Source organism: Malania oleifera, chromosome 1 (assembly GCF_029873635.1).
Source record: "Malania oleifera isolate guangnan ecotype guangnan chromosome 1, ASM2987363v1, whole genome shotgun sequence".
NCBI lineage: Eukaryota > Viridiplantae > Streptophyta > Magnoliopsida > Santalales > Ximeniaceae > Malania > Malania oleifera.
This window is the reverse complement of record NC_080417.1, coordinates 737,890-758,963: the sequence shown is the minus strand read 5'-3', so window position 1 is coordinate 758,963 and position 21,074 is coordinate 737,890. Positions and strand designations below refer to the sequence as shown.

The following is a 21,074-nucleotide window of genomic DNA, read 5'->3' as shown; positions in this document are numbered from 1 at the left end:
AATTGAGTTTCTAAGCTTCAATACAGGAAAAGGAGAGGGGAAAATGCAAGGTACCTCTAAGATATCACCTTGTAACAGTCATTATGCACTGATTTTTAAATATATGGGCATAAGTGTCCAAAAAATAAAAAATAAAAGGGATGCCAATGAGATTTTTGAAACCTCAGGAAAGCCTGCATCTTTTTGCCAAACCTCAAATAAGGTCATGAGATTGTTGAAAACTTTGGGGAGTGTGTCCTTTTGTCAGACCTCATCAAAGGTAAATGTCTTTGCCCCCAAAAAACAATGTAGGATTAAAATAAGCCACAATACCAAAGTTTGAACCATGAAAATAATTTCTCAAACAAAAGTTATTACCTTAATCCTACAGATGTTCACAAAAAAAATAAATTATTTAATAAATCAAGGGGAGAACATTATACAATTAGAACAAGTCACGAGCAAATTTTAAAGCCATGACAAGAATTCCTTAGCAAAGGGTCATTACCTTAATCCTACAATTTTTATTTTTTAATCATTTAGGGAAATTTATTTAAAGGGCATCATGGGAATGCCAGCTCAGAGTACAGAAAGTCAACTTCCATGAAGGGTATCACAAAAATCAAGAACTATATTGTAATCATTCACTACAAGACCACTATGTCAGCTAGTCACTATAATAGAGCACTGCTCTTTACTGATTTGAAGCAATGAGGTTGAGTTTTTTTAAACACATTCTTCTTCCTCTCTTTCCAAATGCACTAGAAGATTGCAAGAGGAATGAGAGAAAATTCTTTCTCTTTTCTTTTGTTGGCCGAATCCCTCTCCACACCCACAGCTTGCCTCCCATATAGTTGGCAGTTACCCACCTTTGTCTGATAAAATTCAAAGCCATATTCCAAAAAAATATGGTCCATGGGCAATGGAGAAGGATGTGCTTAAGTAATTCTGCATTAGCCATGCAAAGGGGACATCTGTTGGCGATAGACAACTCCCTTCTCTGCAAGTTGTCCAAGGTCATGATCTTACTATGTGCTGCCTCCGAGGCAAAAAAGGCAACTTTTGCACAGGCCGTTGTTTTCCAAATAAAAGTCCAATTGGAGTTAGTGCTGTTTGACTCCGAAGGAAAAAGATCTAACAATCAAGACCCCATTCTTATCTAAGGTCTAAACTAGATGATTTGGAGTGTTGTCGTGCTGGAAGTTGTAAAGATTACTATAGAAGTCTCTGAGCTAATAGTTCCCAGTCTACCACATTTCTATGGAAGAGGATATTCCAAAATAAACCTCTGATTGATGCTTGAAGGAGTCAATTGATGCAGGCATCTTTGTCATAGGCCAAGTTGTAAGCGGCTGGAAATAACACTAAGAGCCTCCACTGGTCGCACCACACATCATGCCAAAAATAAATGTTGTCCCCATTTCCCACATGGAATCTACTACAAGAGAAATAGACATTCTAGCCTTTCTTGAAGAATTTCCACACCCCTACACTGTATGGTCCTTTGCCAGCCTGGGAAGTCCACTCATTATGCCCTAGTGCATACTGCATAGCCCATATTTCAAGCCAATGATTTTCCACCAAAGATTTCTCTATCATGAATCTCCACAACCATTTTCGAAGGACTTCACTGAAAGTGTGGAGGGACTTCAAACCCAAACCTCTTGAACAAACAGTTTGCTTCACCATGAGCCATTTGACAGGGTGAAACTTGAAATCTGCCCCTAAGCTCCCCCACTGGAACCTCCTTTGAATTCCTTCAAGTCACTAGGCAACAACAAGCGAAATGGGAGAAGGGAGATGAAATGAACAAGAAAGATTTGTAAGTACTTTTAATAAGAGTGAGTTTGCCACCTTTTGACCAAAAAAACTTCTTTCCATCCTACCAGCCTTTTCTTGAACTTCTCAATAATACAGTTCCACACACCCTTTGTCTTTGAATTTGGCACCAAGAGGTAGCCCAAGATAGTTGATAGGGAAAGATCCCATCTTACAACCCAATCATCCAGCAAGAAAAGGCCCTCCTGAACAATCGCTAATCGAATAATTTTGCTTTTTCAAGATTTACTTTCAAACCTAAGGCAGTCTCAAACCCTGCCATCACTAAGGCATCCATTGATCAGCACTAAGAAGCTTGGTGTATTATGCAATGGGCAATCCATCTATACCAGCGCTCACCAAAACCAAATTTTCTAATAAGATAGATAAGAAAGTTCCATTTGACATAATCAAAGGCTTCCTCCATGTCAAACTTGCAAACCACACTGCTATTCCTTTCCCTTCGATAGGGGTATCCACCACTTCATCAGCAATGAGGGCCGCATCCATGAAATATTTTCCGGCCATAAAGGCATGTTGTCGTTGCTCAATGATTTCCAGTATGGCTTTTTCCATCCTTGTGGCAAGGACTTCAGCAAGGATCTTGTAAATACTTCCCATCAAGATGATTGGAAGAAAGTCCTTAATATAGACAGCCCTAGATTTCTTCGGAATTAAGGTAAGGAAAGTGTCATTAATGCTGCTCACAAATCTACCTAATCCAAAGAATTCCTCAAAGGTGTTAATAAAGTCTTGCTTAAGCGCACACCAAATTGACTAAAAGAATGATAATGAGAACCCATCCGGGCTAGGCGCTTTGTCTCCATTGAAATCTCTAACGGCTTGGAGGACTTTTACTTCTTCTAAAGGCCTCTCCAGTCACTCCATGGTGGAGGATCTAATCTTGAACTCATAATTATACAACCACCACAAAATTTAAGAGACTAGCATATTTGCTTGTTTAAGGATCCTGGCTATATCACTTAAACATATGTTGTTTTAGTTTCATTCCAATATTCTACAAGATTGAATGATAAAAGGTTGAGCTTAAAAACATACACACGAAGGTACAATCAACTGAAACGAACCCCAAGCCATAGTTGCAAAAATCACTATTCCAATCGTACAATTCAATTCGATTCACTAGCCCACCAATTTATACCTAGGAGGTGAGTCAAAATATCCAAGAATAGATCATGAATCACACAATTCTTTACTCGAATCTTGCGATTCATGATTTGAAGCAGGTCCAACATATTAATTTAGTGTCAATCAAATTTCTTTATATAGCAAAAGAAGAAATCCATTAATAGATTAAAAATATACAGCAAGGAGATTAAGACAACTCCTCAAAATAATATGAAACAAACCAAATAAAAATTAAAAAAAGAGATAAAAAAGAAAAGGAAACAAACGAATAATTCCAGGCCAGCTCACCAACAAATATCGACAATCACGCTAAATATCTGAAAAGCTTACTCCCTTGAAATTCCCATAACCAACACACCAAAGAGATGCCATGCAATGAATCTTCTCTCAAACCAACAAAAGGAACTGCCAAAAAATCCTCCAGTCACTAGACACCCAACACACACACCCCAAAAAACCAAATAACGTATTCCATGCCTCCAGGAAAAATTACACCGTATAAAAAATTAGGTGCAGACTCAGAACAGTTAAAACAAAGCACACAAACATGTGGAGAAAGTGCCTTCATCAGTCTCCTAATCTGCAACAAATTGTTGGTATTCATTCTATTAAGCGCAACCAACCAGATAGAAGACTTGATTTTTTTTTGTTGGGGGGGGGGGGGGGGGGGTGGCTTTCCAAATAGAATTGTAGAGGAAATGAAAAGTCATAAATTTACAAAAGGAATTGCAAGAATACACCCTAGAAGGATCCAAGGACCAAGAACGACTATCCGATTCCGAAGAAACACGACAGTTATTCAACCAAGCTAACAAAGAGGATAACTTGTCTGTGATGTAGGACGGTTCTATAGGACGGTTCTAAGTAGCCCTAGTCCACACAATATCACAATCTATGGGAAGAATTGAATTAACCAAACATGAACATTACAAACATATTCTAATGATCACAAGTTGTTGAGATTTTGAAAACGTATATGATTTGGTTAAAAGCCTTTAGTTGATCATTTCATTCAAGTAATCAATTTCACTTAAACGATGTTATATTAAAAGTCTTAGATCACAAGTCCTACCATACAAATCTAATATCCCTAAGCACGGTACTAGCAAGCATGCTCATGTTGAAAATCTAGGAAGATTCAAAGAGAATGAACAAGGTTTTTTAATCAAGGATTTAGTAGAGTTTCAAGGCTTACAAAGTACCTTTAGGGGCTGTTTTAGATGATCACAAACAAGGAATTGAAATGAGCTTACCAAAAGGTCCAGAATGACAAACACCAAGACAAACGAGTACTCAATCGCACCACGAACAAGCTTGTTGATCCTTAACAATCTTGAGACAAGAATGAAACTTGAGGAAGGTTGTGGCTGTGAGCTATGAAAGAGGAGTGAGTGATGATGATAACGTTGATGTTGTTGTGGTCTCTCACCACCCAATCTCCGGGGAGACGGAACGTAGCCTCACACTACTCACTCACAAGGAGAGGAACAAGATTCACAAGTTTAAGCACGGGCTTCTTTTTTAATTGATAATGCAAAGATACCTTTTACAATACAAGTGATGGCATATTTATAGCCTTACATGAGCATGCACATGGAGGAGTGCTTTGTGATAGTAGAATACCTTTAAATGCTCTATGGATCAAAATGTTGGGCAACTAAGAAACATATCCAAAATGTAAAATTGCCAAAATGCAAATGTTGAGGTGGGTGAGTGGTATAACATTCAAGGATAGATTATATCCGCAATAAGTTAGGCATAGTGCCAGTAAAAGATCAGATATGGGAGGAGTAGGATGGGCAACTTAGATGGTTTTGGCATTTGAAACATAAGCCAAGTAGTGCACCAATAAGGAAGAGTGAGCTAGTTAGTGTACCAAGTAGTAAAAGGAGTAATGGTAGACCTAAAATAACATGGAATGAAATAGTGAGTAAGGAAAAATGCCCTTAATGGGACTTAAGGCTTGATGATGTTGTTGTTTTTGTTGAAGGTTGTTACATACTATTCTGAAATCCTAGTATTTATTTGTGAATTATTCTGCTATTCCACACATATTTGCATTGCTGCAAGGGAAGGAAGAGGAAATAGGAGCCCTCGAGGTAGATATGTGATTGTTGAGATGTTTGGAGAGCTCCAAGAACAACTTGGACAACCTACTCAACTTGTTAGCAATTATACAAGCTATGAGTAATAGAGGCTGCGAAAAATGATGATAATGAATAATATTTTGTAAGGGGAGCGAGAAATGAAGTAAATGAGCAATCTGAGGCTGAAATTGACAACTCTAATGATGAAAGAAGTTCTGAAAATGAAAGGCTTGCATGACAAAACGAAAGAACCCCGAGATGGGAAGATCACATTGTACATGCTACAAAATTCCAAAGAGTGTGGTGAACAAGTAAATATTCCAGAATTTGATGGTAATATGGAAGCCAAAGAATTCTTTGACTGGGTCAATAGCATTGAGAGTTATGTTGAATGGAAAGATGTGCCCGGAAGAGAGGAAAGTGACATGCAGGAGCAAAGCTCAGAGGACCTGCTTCTACTTGGCGGTGAGTGATGCCTATCAACTTGAACTAAAGGTTGAATCACAACTTACCCACAAAATGCCAAAGAAGCTTGGGACAGAACATAGCAGGGGTGCATCAACTAGTAAGGTAGGTGGTAGAACAAGAGGTGGTCAAACAGCTGCCCCTATGCATGCTAACCAACCAACCAGCAATAATAGTGGTAAAGCAACCCAAGTAAACCAGGGGGAATAGTGGTGAAATGCTACAAATGCTTTGAGCTTAGCCACAAGCCCAATAAATGTCCAAAGGGAACAGAAGAATTAATCTTGCCGACAATCAAGAGGGTTGCAAAGAAAATTTTGCAATTATTGAGGACCAAGAGCAGCAACCAGAAGCTGAAAAGGATGTGGTGGAAGATGCGGTTGAAGATAATGCCCTTGGTGAGGCTTTAGTCATTCGAAGGTTATTATTTTCCACTCTAGCCAGCAGATAGTTGGTGGAAAGCTCTGCAACTTGATAATTGATAGTGGAAGCAGTGACAATCTGGTTTCTCAAGAGACAGTAGACAAGCTGGGATTGAGAATTGAAAGAATCCGGAGTCATATGGGATCCTATGGTTCAACAAAGGAAATGATGTAATTGTCTCTTCAAGATGCCTTGCTAATTTCTCAATTGGTTCCTAAATAATATGTTTATTGTGATTTGGCACCCTTGGATGCATGACACATTCTTCTTGGGCAGCCTTCACAATAGGACAAAGGCCCAATCCATGATGGTATTAAGAATTCTTATGCATTTTTTGTGAACAATGGTTAGAGAAAGAAGAAGCTTGTGCTGAACTGGTAAAGGATGATGATGTTAAGAGGCGAGAAAATGGTTGTTCACTAGCTCTCTTAAATAAAAGGGAATAGGAATTGTTAGGAAAAAGAAACTATACATATATATATATATATATATATATATCTGTGTGTGTGTGTTTGTATATATCTATGTGTGTGTGTCTGTGTATGGATGATCATTGCTTCGCGCGCATGCATGATCAGAATGGAATTGAACCAAAAACTTATTCATAATTTCGACATGCACCCCATTTTACAATTTTAATATTGCTTGCCTTCCACTATGATTAAACTAATCATATTTATGCATTCCCACAATTTGCATACCCACTTGAATTTTGATGCATACATTCATGTGCTGAATCTTTGCCAAAATATATGCATATGCACTCCACTTTGATTAATCTTTAATTCTCAATAAGCGTGCACACTATCATCCCAACATTTGAAATATATTTCAATACCATTTTTTTTGCAGACTATTCTTAAAGGCTCAATTCCTACTGTAGGATTGTAAGCAAACCTTGTACTAAAGGGTTCAAAACTTGAGGCAGCAAAGGAAGTCAGTCAAGGAAAAAAGTGAATGGTCTCAACCATACAAGACCAGGTAAGCCTGCAGGGGATTTTACTCAAAGGAAAAAAGTGGCTGATTTAAATCCTCTTTCAGAGGAAGGGGAAGCTACAGATGGAGTTCCCAGAGATGCCTTGGAGATTTTTAGTGAGTTCAAAGAAGCGACGCCAGATGAGTTACCTGACTGGCTTCCTCCCATCAGGGATATACAACACTGACCAAGTGTTACATTACCTAATCTGCCCCACTGTTGAATAAGCCCAAAGGAGCATAAAGCGTTCCAGAATCAGGCTAGGGGGGCTTCTTAGAAAGGAATTTATTCAAGAAAGAGTAAATCCTTGAGCCATTCCAGCTTTACTCACTCCTAAGAAGGATGGAACTTGGAGAATGTGTGTGGACAGCAGGGCTATCTACAAAACCACCATTGAATAAAGGTTTTATATTCCAAGATTGGATGATATGCTTGACATGCTAGCTGGATCTCAGGTTTATTCCAAGATTCACGAGAGTAGTTACCATAACCAAATCAGAATCGAGCCTGGAGATGAGTGAAAAACAGCCTCTAAGACTGAGGGCTCAATGAGTGGCTCTTCAGGTTGTCCAATGCACCTAGTACCTTCATTAGATTTATGAATCAGGCATTAAGACATTTCATTGGGAAGTTTGATGTTGTTTGTTTGACAATAATTTGGTGTTCAGCATATACAAGCAAAGTCACATTAATCATTTGAGGGTTATCCTACAGCATTAAAGCAGAATCAGCTTTAAGCTAACATAAAGAAGTGCAGATTTATGGTGGATAGATTGGGCTTTACAGGATTTTATGATCTCGGCAAAGAGAACAGAAGTTGATCCATTAAAGATTGAAGCTGTTACCAGCTGGCCTACTCCAAGAAAGATTGCAGAGATCAGCAGCTTTCATGGTTTGGCTGCATTTTACAAGAGATTTATAAGGATTTTCAGCACTATAGTCACTCTTATCACCAAGTGCCTCAAAAAGGGGATTCAAGAAATTTAATAAGCTCTTTGAAGTTGGTTGTGTTGCATCAAAGATTGGGTTGGGGCTGTCCTGAGTCAAGAAGGAAGGCCAGTGGCTTATTTCAGCAAGAAACTCAACAAGGCTCGGCAAAACTACTCGACTTATGAGCTGCAGTTTTCATGCTATTGTTCAAGCATTGAAAAATTCTACTGGCATTACCTCATTCAAAGGGAATTTATTCTAAATTCCAACCACGATGTCCTGTGATACCTCAATTCCCAAAAGAAGCTAAGTTGGAGGCATGTTAAATGGTGGTATTCTTGCAAGAGTACACATTCACATAGAGACATCAGGCTGATTTGCAAATAAGTAAGCAGAAGCATCAAATAGAAGGGCATATTTGCTAAAAACTATGTCTACTAGTGTTTTTGGGTTGGAGCTGACCAAGGAAAAATACAAAGAAGACCCTTATTTTTCAGAAGTTCTTGAGAAATTTGCAGCTAGGGATTATGATGTATGTGCAGAATTAGTGGTGAAAAATGGGTATTTGTTCAAGGGTATTAAGCTATGCATTCCCAAATGTCCATTGAAGGAATACTTGATATCTGAATTGCATGGGAGAGGTTCAAGAGGTCATGTTGGCAAGGGATAAAACACTAAATTTAGCGGATGAAATGTAGTTTTGTCCTCTCATGTGCGCTGAGAAGCGTATAACACGGTATAAGTATGTTGATCGGTGTTGCACTTGCCAAGTTTCAAATGGATAGTAACAGAATACAGATCTTTACACTCCTTTACCAATACCTAGAGCCCCATGGGTTGTTGTTAGCATGGATTTGTGCTCCATTTTGCACGAAAAACTAGGGTGTTGACTCCATCTTTGTAGTCGTGGATTGCTTATCAAAGATGTAACGCTTTATCGCATGCAAGAAGACATTGGACGCAATCCATGTGGCAACTCATTTCTTTCGGAAAGTGGTCAAATTACATGGGGCATTAAAGACTTGTCACATCTAATCAAGACACAAGGTCCCTCAACAATTTTTGGAAGACCTTATGGAAATTACTAGCAACAAAATTGTAGTACAGTAGCACCTATCACGGTATCACCCTCAAACAAATGGGCAAACAGAGTTGGTGAACAGAAGCATGGGGAATTTATTGCAGTGCCTTGCAAAAGACAACATTTAGCAAAGGGATTTGATCTTGCCACAAGCTGGATCTGCTTATAACAACACCATTAATAGACGTATGAGTCAATGTCCTTTTCTGGTGGTGTACAGTAGAAATCTGAATCAGGTTGTTGACCTTGGGGATATCTCTAACCAGCCAAAGCCTAGTGGTGATGCTTATGCTGAAAATTTAAAAAAGTTCCAAGAAAATGTCCGAAGGAGGCTTGAAAGTGTGAACCAACTCTACAAGAAAGCTGCTAATCAACATAGGCAGTTCAAGGAGTATCAGCCTAGTGGTGATGCTTATGCCGAAAATTTAAAAGAGTTCCTTGAAATTGCACGAAGGAGGCTTGAAAGTGTGAACCAACACTACAAGAAAGCTGCTAATCAACATAGGCAGTTCAAGGAGTATTGGGTTGGTGACTGGGTGATGGTTTTCCTTTGGAAAGAGAGATTTACAATAGATGCTTACCTCAAGTTGAAAAGTCGGAAGGTTGGGCCATGCAAAGTTTTGTCCAAATTTGGTGAAAATGCTTATGAAGTTGAACTCCCTCATGACTTGGATATATCACTAATATTTAATATGGCAGACTTGTAATATACACAATGTTAAGTACAAAAACTCCACCAAAGTCACTTCTAGAAAGGCAACAAAAATTGAGGTTGTCATACCTGTGCAAAGGGTGAAGACAGGGAATTGATTTCAGATTCTTCATTCTTGGTAAAATGAGTTTGCATACCTAAATATGAGAATTAATGGATCAGTGAGAAGGAATTCATAATGATTGACACTGACATTGCTGGGTAGCCAAGATGACAACTCGCACAGAGATGAGTCCTTTCTAAGAAGGGGGAAATGATGCAATTCAGCAATCTCTATTTAATTTTCTGCTAATATCAAGCGTTGCTATTTACGGGTGCTGGGGGTATTTTTGTCATCTCTGAATTTTGAGGTTTATTTTGGTCAAATTAGCTTTTTCCCCCCTGGGGGGGGGGGGGGTGGAGGTGTTTATTTTATAATACTCGAAGGTATTTTTCTGATGGTAGTAATTTTTGACAGAGTTTTAGAAGATAACTGGTGTTTAGAGGGGATTATGCACAAAATAGGAGTTAGCATCTCTTGGAAGCTTTTGGCCTAGCATAAATAAGAGTCTTTAGCCACTTTTCCAGGAGGTTTTGGGCATTTATCTTTCAGAAGATTTCTCTCCAGTGATCAGCTCCAGACCAACTAGATCTTGAAGATTTGGAGGCTTGGTCTTTGACGATTCAACCCTGCAATGCCTACCGGCTACCAGTCCCTCCATCACTGCTAAAGGTGTGACAGGCTAGCAGAAACCACTGTTACTTTTCTGATACAGTGCCAAAACAGATACAGATCTGAGGAATAAGTTGCCTATTTAAAAGACTGAAATTCACAGCACTAATCTCTTAGTTATTTTGAGGATTCCGTAATTATTTGAGTCAGAGTTTGTTACAATACTATTCTGAAATCTTAGTACTTTTTGTGAAATTTTCTGCTATACTACACCTATTTGCATCAGATCTAAGATTACCCCTCGAAAAGAATAGGACAAGGGCCAATCCAACACACCACACCCCGCCTCCGAAGACAGCTCACTAGCATGCTCATCAAACACATTAATAGCAGCAATCCCACTCTTTCCCATGTTAATCTTGAAAGCTCAGAAACCACTCAAAATTATGAAAAACACTTAAAAATATTCAAAAAAAGGCCTGTGATCATCTAAAAAGAAGGTAGTGTTGTCAGCAAACTAGAGGTGAGAAACCAACATCCCCTCCAGACCTTTTGTGAAACTTCTATCCACGGCCTATCAACCAACCTACTCAAAACATCAGCACCACTAAAACGAACAAAAACGAGGGGGAAATGGTCACCTTGTCTTATACCCTCCAATGCCCTAACACATGATTTAGGCACACCATTCACTAAAACCAAATAGCCCACACTAAACATACAACCCCTCATCCACCAACACCATCTCTCAGCCATCCACTTTCCCTCAAAATCTTATCCAAGAAATTCCAACTAACATTATCATGAGCTTTCTCAAAATCCAATTTAAAGATTAGCCCTTCTTTCTTCTCTAAATGTCCTCTACAACCTTATTAGCAAAAAGGCATCCACAGACTGTCTACTCCCCATAAACACACTTTGAGCCTTAGAAATAGTCTTACCAAGCTCCACTCAACCTATTAGCTAATACTGGGTGATAATCCTATACATACTAGAAACTAGACTAATAGTTCTATAATCTATGATTTTGATAGATCTACTTTTGTTTGACACCAAAGTTATTAAGTGGAATAATACTCTTGCTCAATATACCATTCCAATAAAAATCATAAAAACCTTAAGCAAGTCTCCCTTAATCACATTCCAACAATCTTGGATGAAGATCAAACTAAATCCATCCAGCCCCGAAGCTTTATCACTCTCCATCTCAAAGATGGAAGCCCTCACTTCCTCCTCCTCGAAAAGTCTCTCTAACAAACCCATCTTATCTCTAGATAATAGATCCCATTCTAAACCCGGATGAGTCTACGTGCATCCTCCTCCGAATACAAATAATATAAAACTCAATGCTATTGGAAGGAACCCGACTAGCATCTAAAATAACCTCCCCACATTCCCACATCTATATCTCTAACCAAGTTCTTCCTCAATTTCCCATTTGCTATCCTACAAGAAAATTTAGAATTATAATCACCATCTTAATCAATTTAAACTTTGTCTTCGGCTTCCAACATCCCATTTCTTTGAAAATCACCTCTTCCAAGTCATTTTTTTCGATGACATTTTTTCACCTCCTCACTCTCTAAGAGATTAACAACTTCTTCATTTCTATCTAACAAGTGCAAGTTGTCCAAAACATCTAAAACACTAGCCTTTCTAAAGGCTAGTACATACATTTGGGTACATACATTTTTAACTTCCAATTGATAATACACTTCTCATATGTTAATAGGCATGTATGCATTTAATACTCTTCTCCTTTGTATGTACTTACAAAGGTGTTTTACAGTTTGCTCTAAATCATACAAATTGATTCAATTCTTTATTCACAAAATTAAGATTTCTATTTACGCTTCAAATTTCAACTATGAACTATGCCAATAGTTAGAGCACATTAACCATATTGACTAATCAATCAAATGAACTAAAAGGACAAATGAGACTGTTGACAACAAAGGATGTTAAAAACCTTGAATTTACTATGCTATTTTTTTAATCCTTTTAACAAGGAATCTTAACCAAAAATATCTGAAGTTAAAATGGAAGCACAATGGTTGTTGCTGACCCCTGTAGAAAAATAGGAGCTTAAAAACTTGCTAAAGCCAAGTAAGGCAAATTAGTATAATTAGTGGCAGATTTTAAAACCATGGTACTTTTTAAATGAAACACTCCCAGAAATTTCAATGTTCATACAGATTAAGACCCTCTCAGGTGATAAACACAAATGCACATTGCTATTACTACAAAACTAAATTATTTGGGCAGTCTCTTTTCGTGTCCATTGCAGGAAGCATCTCTTCCATTTTGAAATCCCCACATATACATTCAAATTGGTTATATCAACCCTGAAGAAGTGTGTGCCCGCGCATCCAGAGTCTTTCTCTCTCTGGTTGAAAACCATTATAATTTTACATTGCACACCAGTAAGAACATCTAGCCATAACAAAGATGCAGGAATGAACATCCTAATCAATAAAGTGTGACCAAAAAGTTTAATAAAATAATTTCACAAGAGAAATGTACTAGAAACTGAAGCAGCTAAAATTATTAATCCTACCTTGGTCAGTGGTGGTGTGTGGTAAAAGAAGCCCATTTTTGTTCCCTACAATTAAAAGCAAGCAATCACAATTAGTGTACACACACACATGGTAATAAAATTCAAATGCAATCTCTAAAAGTCACCATTATAAAGCTATCAGGGACTTCAAAGTCCTACCAGCGCAAAGTCGTCCAATTATCCTAGTTCCATCGATGGAGGTTTTAATCACAGGGATTACACCTGCTAATTCAGCCTCAAATGTGCTGCATGCAAAACATTCACAATGTTGCTGCTGCTGCTGTTGTATATCTATTATCTAACTAAAATGAGTAATACCACACAGCACTCAAAAACGAAAATTAAAAAAGTTACAAACCTGTAGAAGTTCTCAGATCCTCCAATTGCAACTAAACAGTAAGCATTAGTAAGCTTGGAGAACACCCCAACTTCACAGGAATTCTCAAACTGAAGTCCTGCACAAAACTCATGTGCATTACAGGTATACATATTCGCAAGAGCTGATAGTTTATAGTGAGAGATTATAGAATACACAAACCTGGTCATGTATAGTATGGAAGTAATGAAACAGCAAGTATAAAGCATGCACAGTTGTGACACCGAAGAAAACACAACCAGATAGGATTGAAAATCAGCAAGAAATTAAACAAGTCGGAAATTTTTTTTTTGGAACTTACTCGTTGCCATGATGAGAACAGAAAGAAGTCCAAAAAGCTGAAGCAAAGAAACTACACAAGCTGCTCAAAGGTAAAGAAAGAATAATTAATCTTTTGACAAACATATGAAGAACATTAAATATTGACCCAAAAAATTATTTTTTTTAAAAAAAGACAGCAAACAAATAACGAAATCAAATGAATCGAATGGGGAAAAAAATAATCTATTATTTTAACCAACTGTCACAGAAAGACTTGATCAGGAGAATCAAGCACCAGTGGATGCGTATTTTAAGAGGGGTATTCTGGCCCTGGAGAAGGAGTGTCAGGGTTTATTATTCTGGTGGAAAAGGCAAGGCTAGTGATCAACATGCGGAAGTCGTTCGGTCGAGCGACGAGAAAACGACATCCAAATTTGGCTGACACAAAAAGAAAAGAAAACAAAAAATAAAAATAAAAATAGGTGGACTCATTTACTTACTACCTTGCAGAATAAGAAAAAGAAAGAAGCTCGCCCTGAAGCTCAGGCTGGGCTGCGGCAAAGCGGCGTGCAGGTTTGTCGCCGAGCAACAAAGAAGGGTGAGCCTCGTGGTGTCGCGATGCGTTTGCGTGTAAGGATGACGGTGGCTATGGACTGTAGAGAGTCTAGAGCATGTGAATTGTGATTTATTTATTCTTGGGAGGGCTTTTAGAGAAAAAGATTATGTTTTTTTTCTGAGAGACACTGCGTCCACCGCCCAAACGGCATCGCTACTTTAATCGGCTCCTCCCTGCTTTCCCGGGACATAATCTTGTCCGTGCACGTCTTGACAACAACGCAATTATTTAAATAAAATAAAATAAAATAATTTTAAAGTAAGATGAAAAGTAAAAACTAAATCTCACTTATCTAAACTTTATTCATATATATATAGAGCCAACAATGATGATTACGTGTCATTAGAATACCATTCACCAAATTATTCACCTAGGTAAATATCGTCATAAATTAACAAGCATGCATCAAAAAAATATCAAAAAGTATTAGATGAAAAGAATCATTTACACCTTTTTTAAACTTATCTAGTTGAGCCATATGACAAAAGAATCGCCTTTAATGACCCCAAAAATATTTATATGGGATTAGTGTAATAATATTAAAAAAATAAAATAATATTATAATAATAAGATAATACTTATGTCCAAGTATAAACTTGAATTAAAAGGACAAACTAACATGTATATATAATATATTACCATTAGTATGTTAAACTAATATAAACATAAGCCTTACCTTTCCCGAATCTTCAGGAAAGGTTCAATTTAGGAATTTGGAAACAGAGAAGCTTTGATGGCCAACCTCACTCTTTCTCTCTCTAAGATCTCTCCCCACCCGTAAGCCGAATCGAAAAATGAACACCACCACGAGGTCCCGGCTTCAATTCTTAGCATTTTAATCGGAGCAAATTTTTGGGGATCTTGGGCACCACTTCAAGGTTAAGGTGAGAAGTACAAATTATGTCTCTTGTTTTAAAAACTTAAACGTTTAAATTCTAATATTTAATTATTAAATTTTAGAAACTGCAGGATTGGATTATATTAGATTTTTGGAAATATTCTTGAGATTAAATTAAACTGCAGGATTTGATCATATTAGATTTTTAGAAATATTCCTGGGATTAAATTAAACTTCCGGATTGGTTTATATTAGAGTTTTGGAAATATTCCTGAGATTAAATTAAACTGCAGGATTTGATTATATTAGATTTTTGGAAATATTCCTAAAATTAAGTTAAATTGCAGGGATTTGACTAAATTAGATTTCTAAGAATATTTTGAAATTAGATTAAACTGTGGGGATTTGATCACATTGGTGTTTTTAAATATGTTAGAAATTAAATTTAAATATGAAAAGTGGATCATACCCGTGTTTTCTTTAGAATTTAATCGATTAACGGGAGCGTGTGAGCCTAAGAATGTTATGATAGTAATTATTCTGAGGTTGAGTTGATTAAACTAGGGTGTGTGAATACTAAGATTTGTGCGAACGCCGCAGGCACTACTTTAGGCTACAGGCATTTCTCCAGGAATCAAGTAAGGGAAATAAATTATGTCAGGAACTTTTGGAAATTAATCGATTAAATTAAAATATAATATGAAAATATTATCTGTCTCCAACAAAGCCATCTTATCTCTAGATAATAGATCCCATTCTAAACCTTGATGAGTCTACAAGCATCTTCCTCCGTATACAAATAATATAAAACTCAATGATATTGGAAAACTTTCAGGACTGGCAAAAAGAACAAGTTTTGTTAAAAATTCCCTCAATAACAGATATTTATTCAATTTGTGCTTGAAAAGCTTCCACATGAACACATCATGAAAGATTTTACATTCGGTCAAAAAAGTGATTCTCCATTAGATGGAGATCACTCCACAAGACAAAGATATTGTGCAAGTTCAAGCTCTTTTTGTAATTAACCCCACTTAAAAAAAAGGAAAAAAAATAATAAAAAAGTGTTTGTATCTTCATCTAAAAAGATAGTGTCACACAAGAAAATTTTCACAAAATCATATGTTCTCTCATTAATAGATAATTTTGAGAAATGTATTCTATAATAAAACATTATCACACAAGAAAAATTCACAAAATCATCTCTTCTATTCTTCTTACTTATTGATTTTATATTTCATATTATTATTTACCGATAATTAAGAAGTTTTCGCCTCCAATGGGGGAGGAAGAAACAGAAATAAGCCAAAAAAATAAGAGGAAAACAATAAACAAAAAACAATTATAACAAGTACACAAATAGAGAAGAACAAGAAAAAAGATCAGCAACTAGCTATATGCGAATGGAGACGAACTAGAAGAAGGCATGAACAGTCGAACAGTAGCAGGAAAAGCAGAGGTGCGTACGGACCTTTTTTGCTGAGATTTTTCTTGAATAATATTTTTTGTGAGGAGAGGAAGAAGCAAATCTGTAGAAGAAGAAGAAGGAAAACTTACAAACTCGCGAAAGCTCCTGACGAACTCACAAAGCTCCTAGACCTGGCAAAGCAGATCGGGTCAGATAATCCATGGCAAATAAGGCGGATTATCAGGTGAAGAAATTATAATCCATATTCAACTCGTTTAAATGGCGGATTAGGCAGTTTCGGGTCGGATAATTCATGGTGGATGGGCGGATAATCCGCCAATCTCAAATATAATTTTATTAATAATTTATATTGTGTCTTAATAATTTAAGTTGTATACGACAACTTGCAATTAGTTTGTGTATTAACTTTTCTAATAACTATATCAATTATTCAATCGTTTATACTAATTAACAACTCATGATTCATGTAAGTAAAACTGTAAGCATTAAAACAAAATAGATTAGTCCCAATCCAACTCAAAATAGAAACTCAAACCGTGTGACTCGTGTGAGTCTCTCTAAAATCTAAACATTACAACTGTTCTTAAAGCATGCGAGTTTCTTTAAACACAGCTATTTTCAAATTCAGGGAATCTATCATAATAGACATTCCCAATTTTTCATATTAAAAATAGGATATTATCATTTTCTATTCAATGTTATGATACATTCTTATTTACATTACTATGATAACATCTTTTAATTTTTTTAAACTATCAATTTCTTATATCATGATTTTATATCCTTAAAATAGACATTGATTGAATGAAAGGTAACCTTAATTCTTAAAAATTATCTCATTATCTCTTGCTCTACCAACAAAGTAGACCAGCAATGCTCAAATTACATATCTCAAATTGCATTGACCTTTTTTTTTTTTTCAAATTCACAACAATTAAAATCATAAGTTCGAAACTCATACTCTTAACCACGATTGAATGTTCTCCCCACATACTTGCTTTTTTTCAAATAAGTTGTAGAATTATATTTTTAGTGTGAAATTATACTGAATACCATCTCAGTACAAAGCTCGAAATCAACTAACTCAAATACAACTTAAGACAAAATTTTTATGGGCTGATTGGTATTATTGTCAAAAATTAAAGAAACGAAATCAAAAATTAAAATTAAAAATCAGAAAAACAAAAATCAAAAAATCAAAAACCAACAAACAACTCAGAAGTCAGAACTGAGAAGACAAATTTCCCCAAAGAGAGAAAGTTGAACGTGGTTCCGTGGTTCGTGAAGCTGAAGCAGCAAGCGAGCGATGGGCGGCAGTCGACGACGGCGACGGCGAAAGTGAAACCCTAAAATGAGAAGTGAGAACGCAGAGAATGAGAGAATAATCAAAAGATTCCTATTTCAGACTGTAGAGTGCTGTCAGTGCAGTGTAGTGCGTACACAAAGTAAGAGTGTACACTGTAACGACGAGCGACTCGAGCGAGAGAGCGATGGGCGAACAGCGAACTGGCGAAGGTACGGCAACACCGCGAGGTGAGTTGTCAAAGACTCACAAGGCTCCGCGAGCGAACGATGGGCGGCAATCGACGACGGTGACAAAAAATGTAAGTATGAAACCCTAAACGAAAGTGAACGGGAACTGGGAAGCTAGAACGAAGAGAATGAAAGAAGAATCAAAAGATTAGATGAGTGAGACGTGGTCACGTGTGCTGTCTGTGGCCTGTGCTGAGAATTTGGGCCGGGGGGTGTGGGCCGTGTGGCCGCGTGCGCATGGGGACTGGGCAGTTGGCAGTGAATTGGACGTGGGTAAAGTGGGTTGGGGGGGTTGATGGGCTCTATGCGTTAATCATTAAAGGAGTTTTAAGCGAGTTGGCATATCTCCGCCCAATAAACCCGACCTGACCTGTTATTGGGGCGAATATAAAATGAAAAATCATATTCGATTCATTTAACAAACAGTTTAACTATAATCGATTAAAGCGGATCAGATTCAGCTTGAATTAACAAATTTTTATTTATTTTGTCAGGTCTACGTGTGCAAGCTCCTGACAAACTCGTGAAAGGTCCGGCTAGTTCAAAGTGTTGAAGATGAACTCACGAAACTCCTACTGGTTTGAAGGATCAAAGGTGGACTCGCAAAGGGTCGAAAGGCAAAGGGCTTCGAAGGGTCGAGGAAGAAGGGTCTCTCATGTTGGCTCTCAGCTCTCCGAGTCTCTATTGGCTCGAGTGACGAACAAATAGGGCATTAGGGCTAGGGCTTGAATCGAATAGGGCATTAAGGGGGGGCTGGCCTGAGAGTGGGACTGTGGGAGGGGCCGAGCAGGGTGTCTCACGTGTGGGCACTTGGGCAGTGGGCTGACTTGGGCTGGGCCAGCTCTGGGTTAATAATGTAAGCGGGTTGCCGGATATTCATCGGATAAATCCGACCCGACCCGCTATGGGGGCGAATATGAAAATGAAAAACCATATTCGACTTATTTTGTAAACGGATGATTATAAGCCAGTTAAAACAGGTCGAATGCGGTTCGGATTAACGGATTTTTATTCATTTTGTCGGGTTTATGTGTGCCGATTGAAAAACAGAAAATATCACTAGGTTCCTATCTCAGCCACCAACATTTTTACAGGAATGAATTTGTCGTAAAAGCGTCGTAAGCACTTCTTCTCGGGTGAGGTAAGGGGATTAAATTATGTTAGGAATTTTTATAATTTAACTGATTAAATTATAATATGAGATTATATGAATTATGTTTACGTTTTTCTCAATATTTTGGCATATGGAAATTAAATTTTAGATTATTATTATTATTATTATTATTATTATTATTATTATGAGTTAATTAAATTGGTGTTTGTGAGCCTAAGGATTTTATAATAATCGTTATTTTCAAAATTAACTTATTAAATTGCAGTACTTAATTATTAAATTGTAGTATTTGATTAAATCATATTTTTTAGGAATATTTTGGAGTTAAATTAAATTGCGGGGATTTGATCATATTCGTATTTTTAAAATATATTGGGGATTAAATTTAAAAATGGGAATTGATCATATCTGGGTTATAATTAAATTTACCCATTATGTATTTTGAAAATTCTACACGTAATTGGTGAAATTATAATTATTGAATAAATCATATGGCATGAGATTTAATTATATGTTACTGCATAATTGAATCTGAGTATTTTACTGCCGAATGAAGCTTCTCTCTCCTTCGTCCACCTCACTCTCTCTCTCTAAGATCTCTCCCCACCCGTAAACCAAATCGAAAAAACGAACACCACCACAAGGTCCCCGGTTTCAATTCTTAGCATTTTAATCGGAGCAAATTTTTTATTTGAGGATCTTAGGCATCACTTCAAGGTTAAGGTGAGGAGTACAAATTATGTCTTTTGTTTTAAAAAATTTAATCATTTAAATTGTAGTATTTAATTATTAAATTGTAGAAACTGTAGGATTGGATTATATTAGATTTTTGGAAATATTCCTAAGATTAAATTAAACTACAGGATTTGATTATATTAGATTTTTAGAAATATTCCTGAAATTAAATTAAACTGCAGGATTGGATTATATTAAATTTTTGGAAATATTCCTGAGATTAAATTAAATTGCAGGATTTGATTATATTAGATTTTTAGAAATATTCCTAAGATTAAGTTAAATTGTAGGGATTTGATTAAATTATATTTCTGATAATATCATAGAACTAGATTAAATTGTGGGGGTTTAATTTTATTGGTGTTTTTAAATACGTTAGAAATTAAATTTAAATACGAAAAGTTTATCATACCTGCATTTTTTTTCAAATTTAATCGAATAACGGGAGCGTGCGAGCCTAGGGATGTTATGATAGTAATTATTATGAGATTGAGCTGATTAAACTAGGGTATGTGAATACTAGGATTTGTGCGAACGCCAATTACACTGCTTTATGCAGCAGAAATTTCTCCAGGAATCAAGTAAGGGAAATAAATTACGTCCGAAAATTTTAGAAATTAATCGATTAAATTAAAGTATAATATGAAAATATTATCTGTCTCCAAGAAAGCCATCTTATCTTTAGATAATAGATCTCATTCTAAACCCTGATGAGTCTACAAGCATCCTCCTCCATACACAAATAATATAAAACTCAATGATATTGGAAGGAACTCGACTAGCACCTAAAATAAACTCCCCCCATTCCCACATCTATATCTCTAAAGAAGTTCTTCCTCAATTTCCCATTTGCTATCCTACAAGAAAATTTAGAATTATAATCACCATCTTAATCCATTTAAACTTTGTCTTCTGCTTCCAACTTCTCATTTCCTTGAAAATCACCTCCTCCTAGTCATTTCTTTCAATGACATCTTTTTCACTTCTTCACTCTTTCAGAGATTAACAATTTCTTCATTTCCATCTAACAAGTCCAAGTTGTCCAAAACATCTAAAACACTAGCCTTTCTAAATGCTTGTACATACATTTGGGTACATACATTTTTAACTTCCAATTGATAATACACTTCTCATATGTTAATAGGCATGTACGCATTTAATACTCTTCTCCTTTATATGTACTTATAAAGGTATTTTACAGTTTGCTCTAAATCATACAAATTGATTCAATTCTTTATTCACAAAATTACAATTTCTATTTGCGCTTCAAATTTCAACTATGAACTATGCCAATAGTTTGAGCACGTTAACCAAATTGACTAATCAATCAAATGAACTAAAAG

General features: G+C 36.5%; 1 protein-coding gene across 5 annotated transcripts in view; it reads right to left on the bottom strand.

Annotated features, from left to right (window-relative positions):
• LOC131150874 (eukaryotic translation initiation factor 6-2) overlaps window positions 1-18,072 on the bottom strand; it is a 29,716-nt gene extending 11,644 nt beyond the window's left edge. Inside the window, exons 1-6 of one of the 5 annotated variants that reach the window (XM_058101934.1) lie at window positions 17,807-18,072; window positions 16,478-16,519; window positions 13,507-13,566; window positions 13,188-13,284; window positions 12,989-13,074; window positions 12,830-12,874 (exon numbers count right to left, since the gene is read on the bottom strand). In XM_058101934.1, coding sequence (XP_057957917.1) covers window positions 12,830-12,874; window positions 12,989-13,074; window positions 13,188-13,284; window positions 13,507-13,516 — 238 coding nt within the window. In that variant the 5' untranslated portion in view covers window positions 13,517-13,566; window positions 16,478-16,519; window positions 17,807-18,072. Of the gene's footprint in view, window positions 1-12,829; window positions 12,875-12,988; window positions 13,075-13,187; window positions 13,285-13,506; window positions 13,567-16,391; window positions 16,444-16,477; window positions 16,520-17,557; window positions 17,696-17,806 lie in introns of those variants that run through there. The other 4 variants (XM_058101925.1, XM_058101943.1, XM_058101952.1 and 1 more) reach the window with 4 other exon arrangements.
• Between the last annotated feature and the right edge of the window lie 3,002 nt (window positions 18,073-21,074).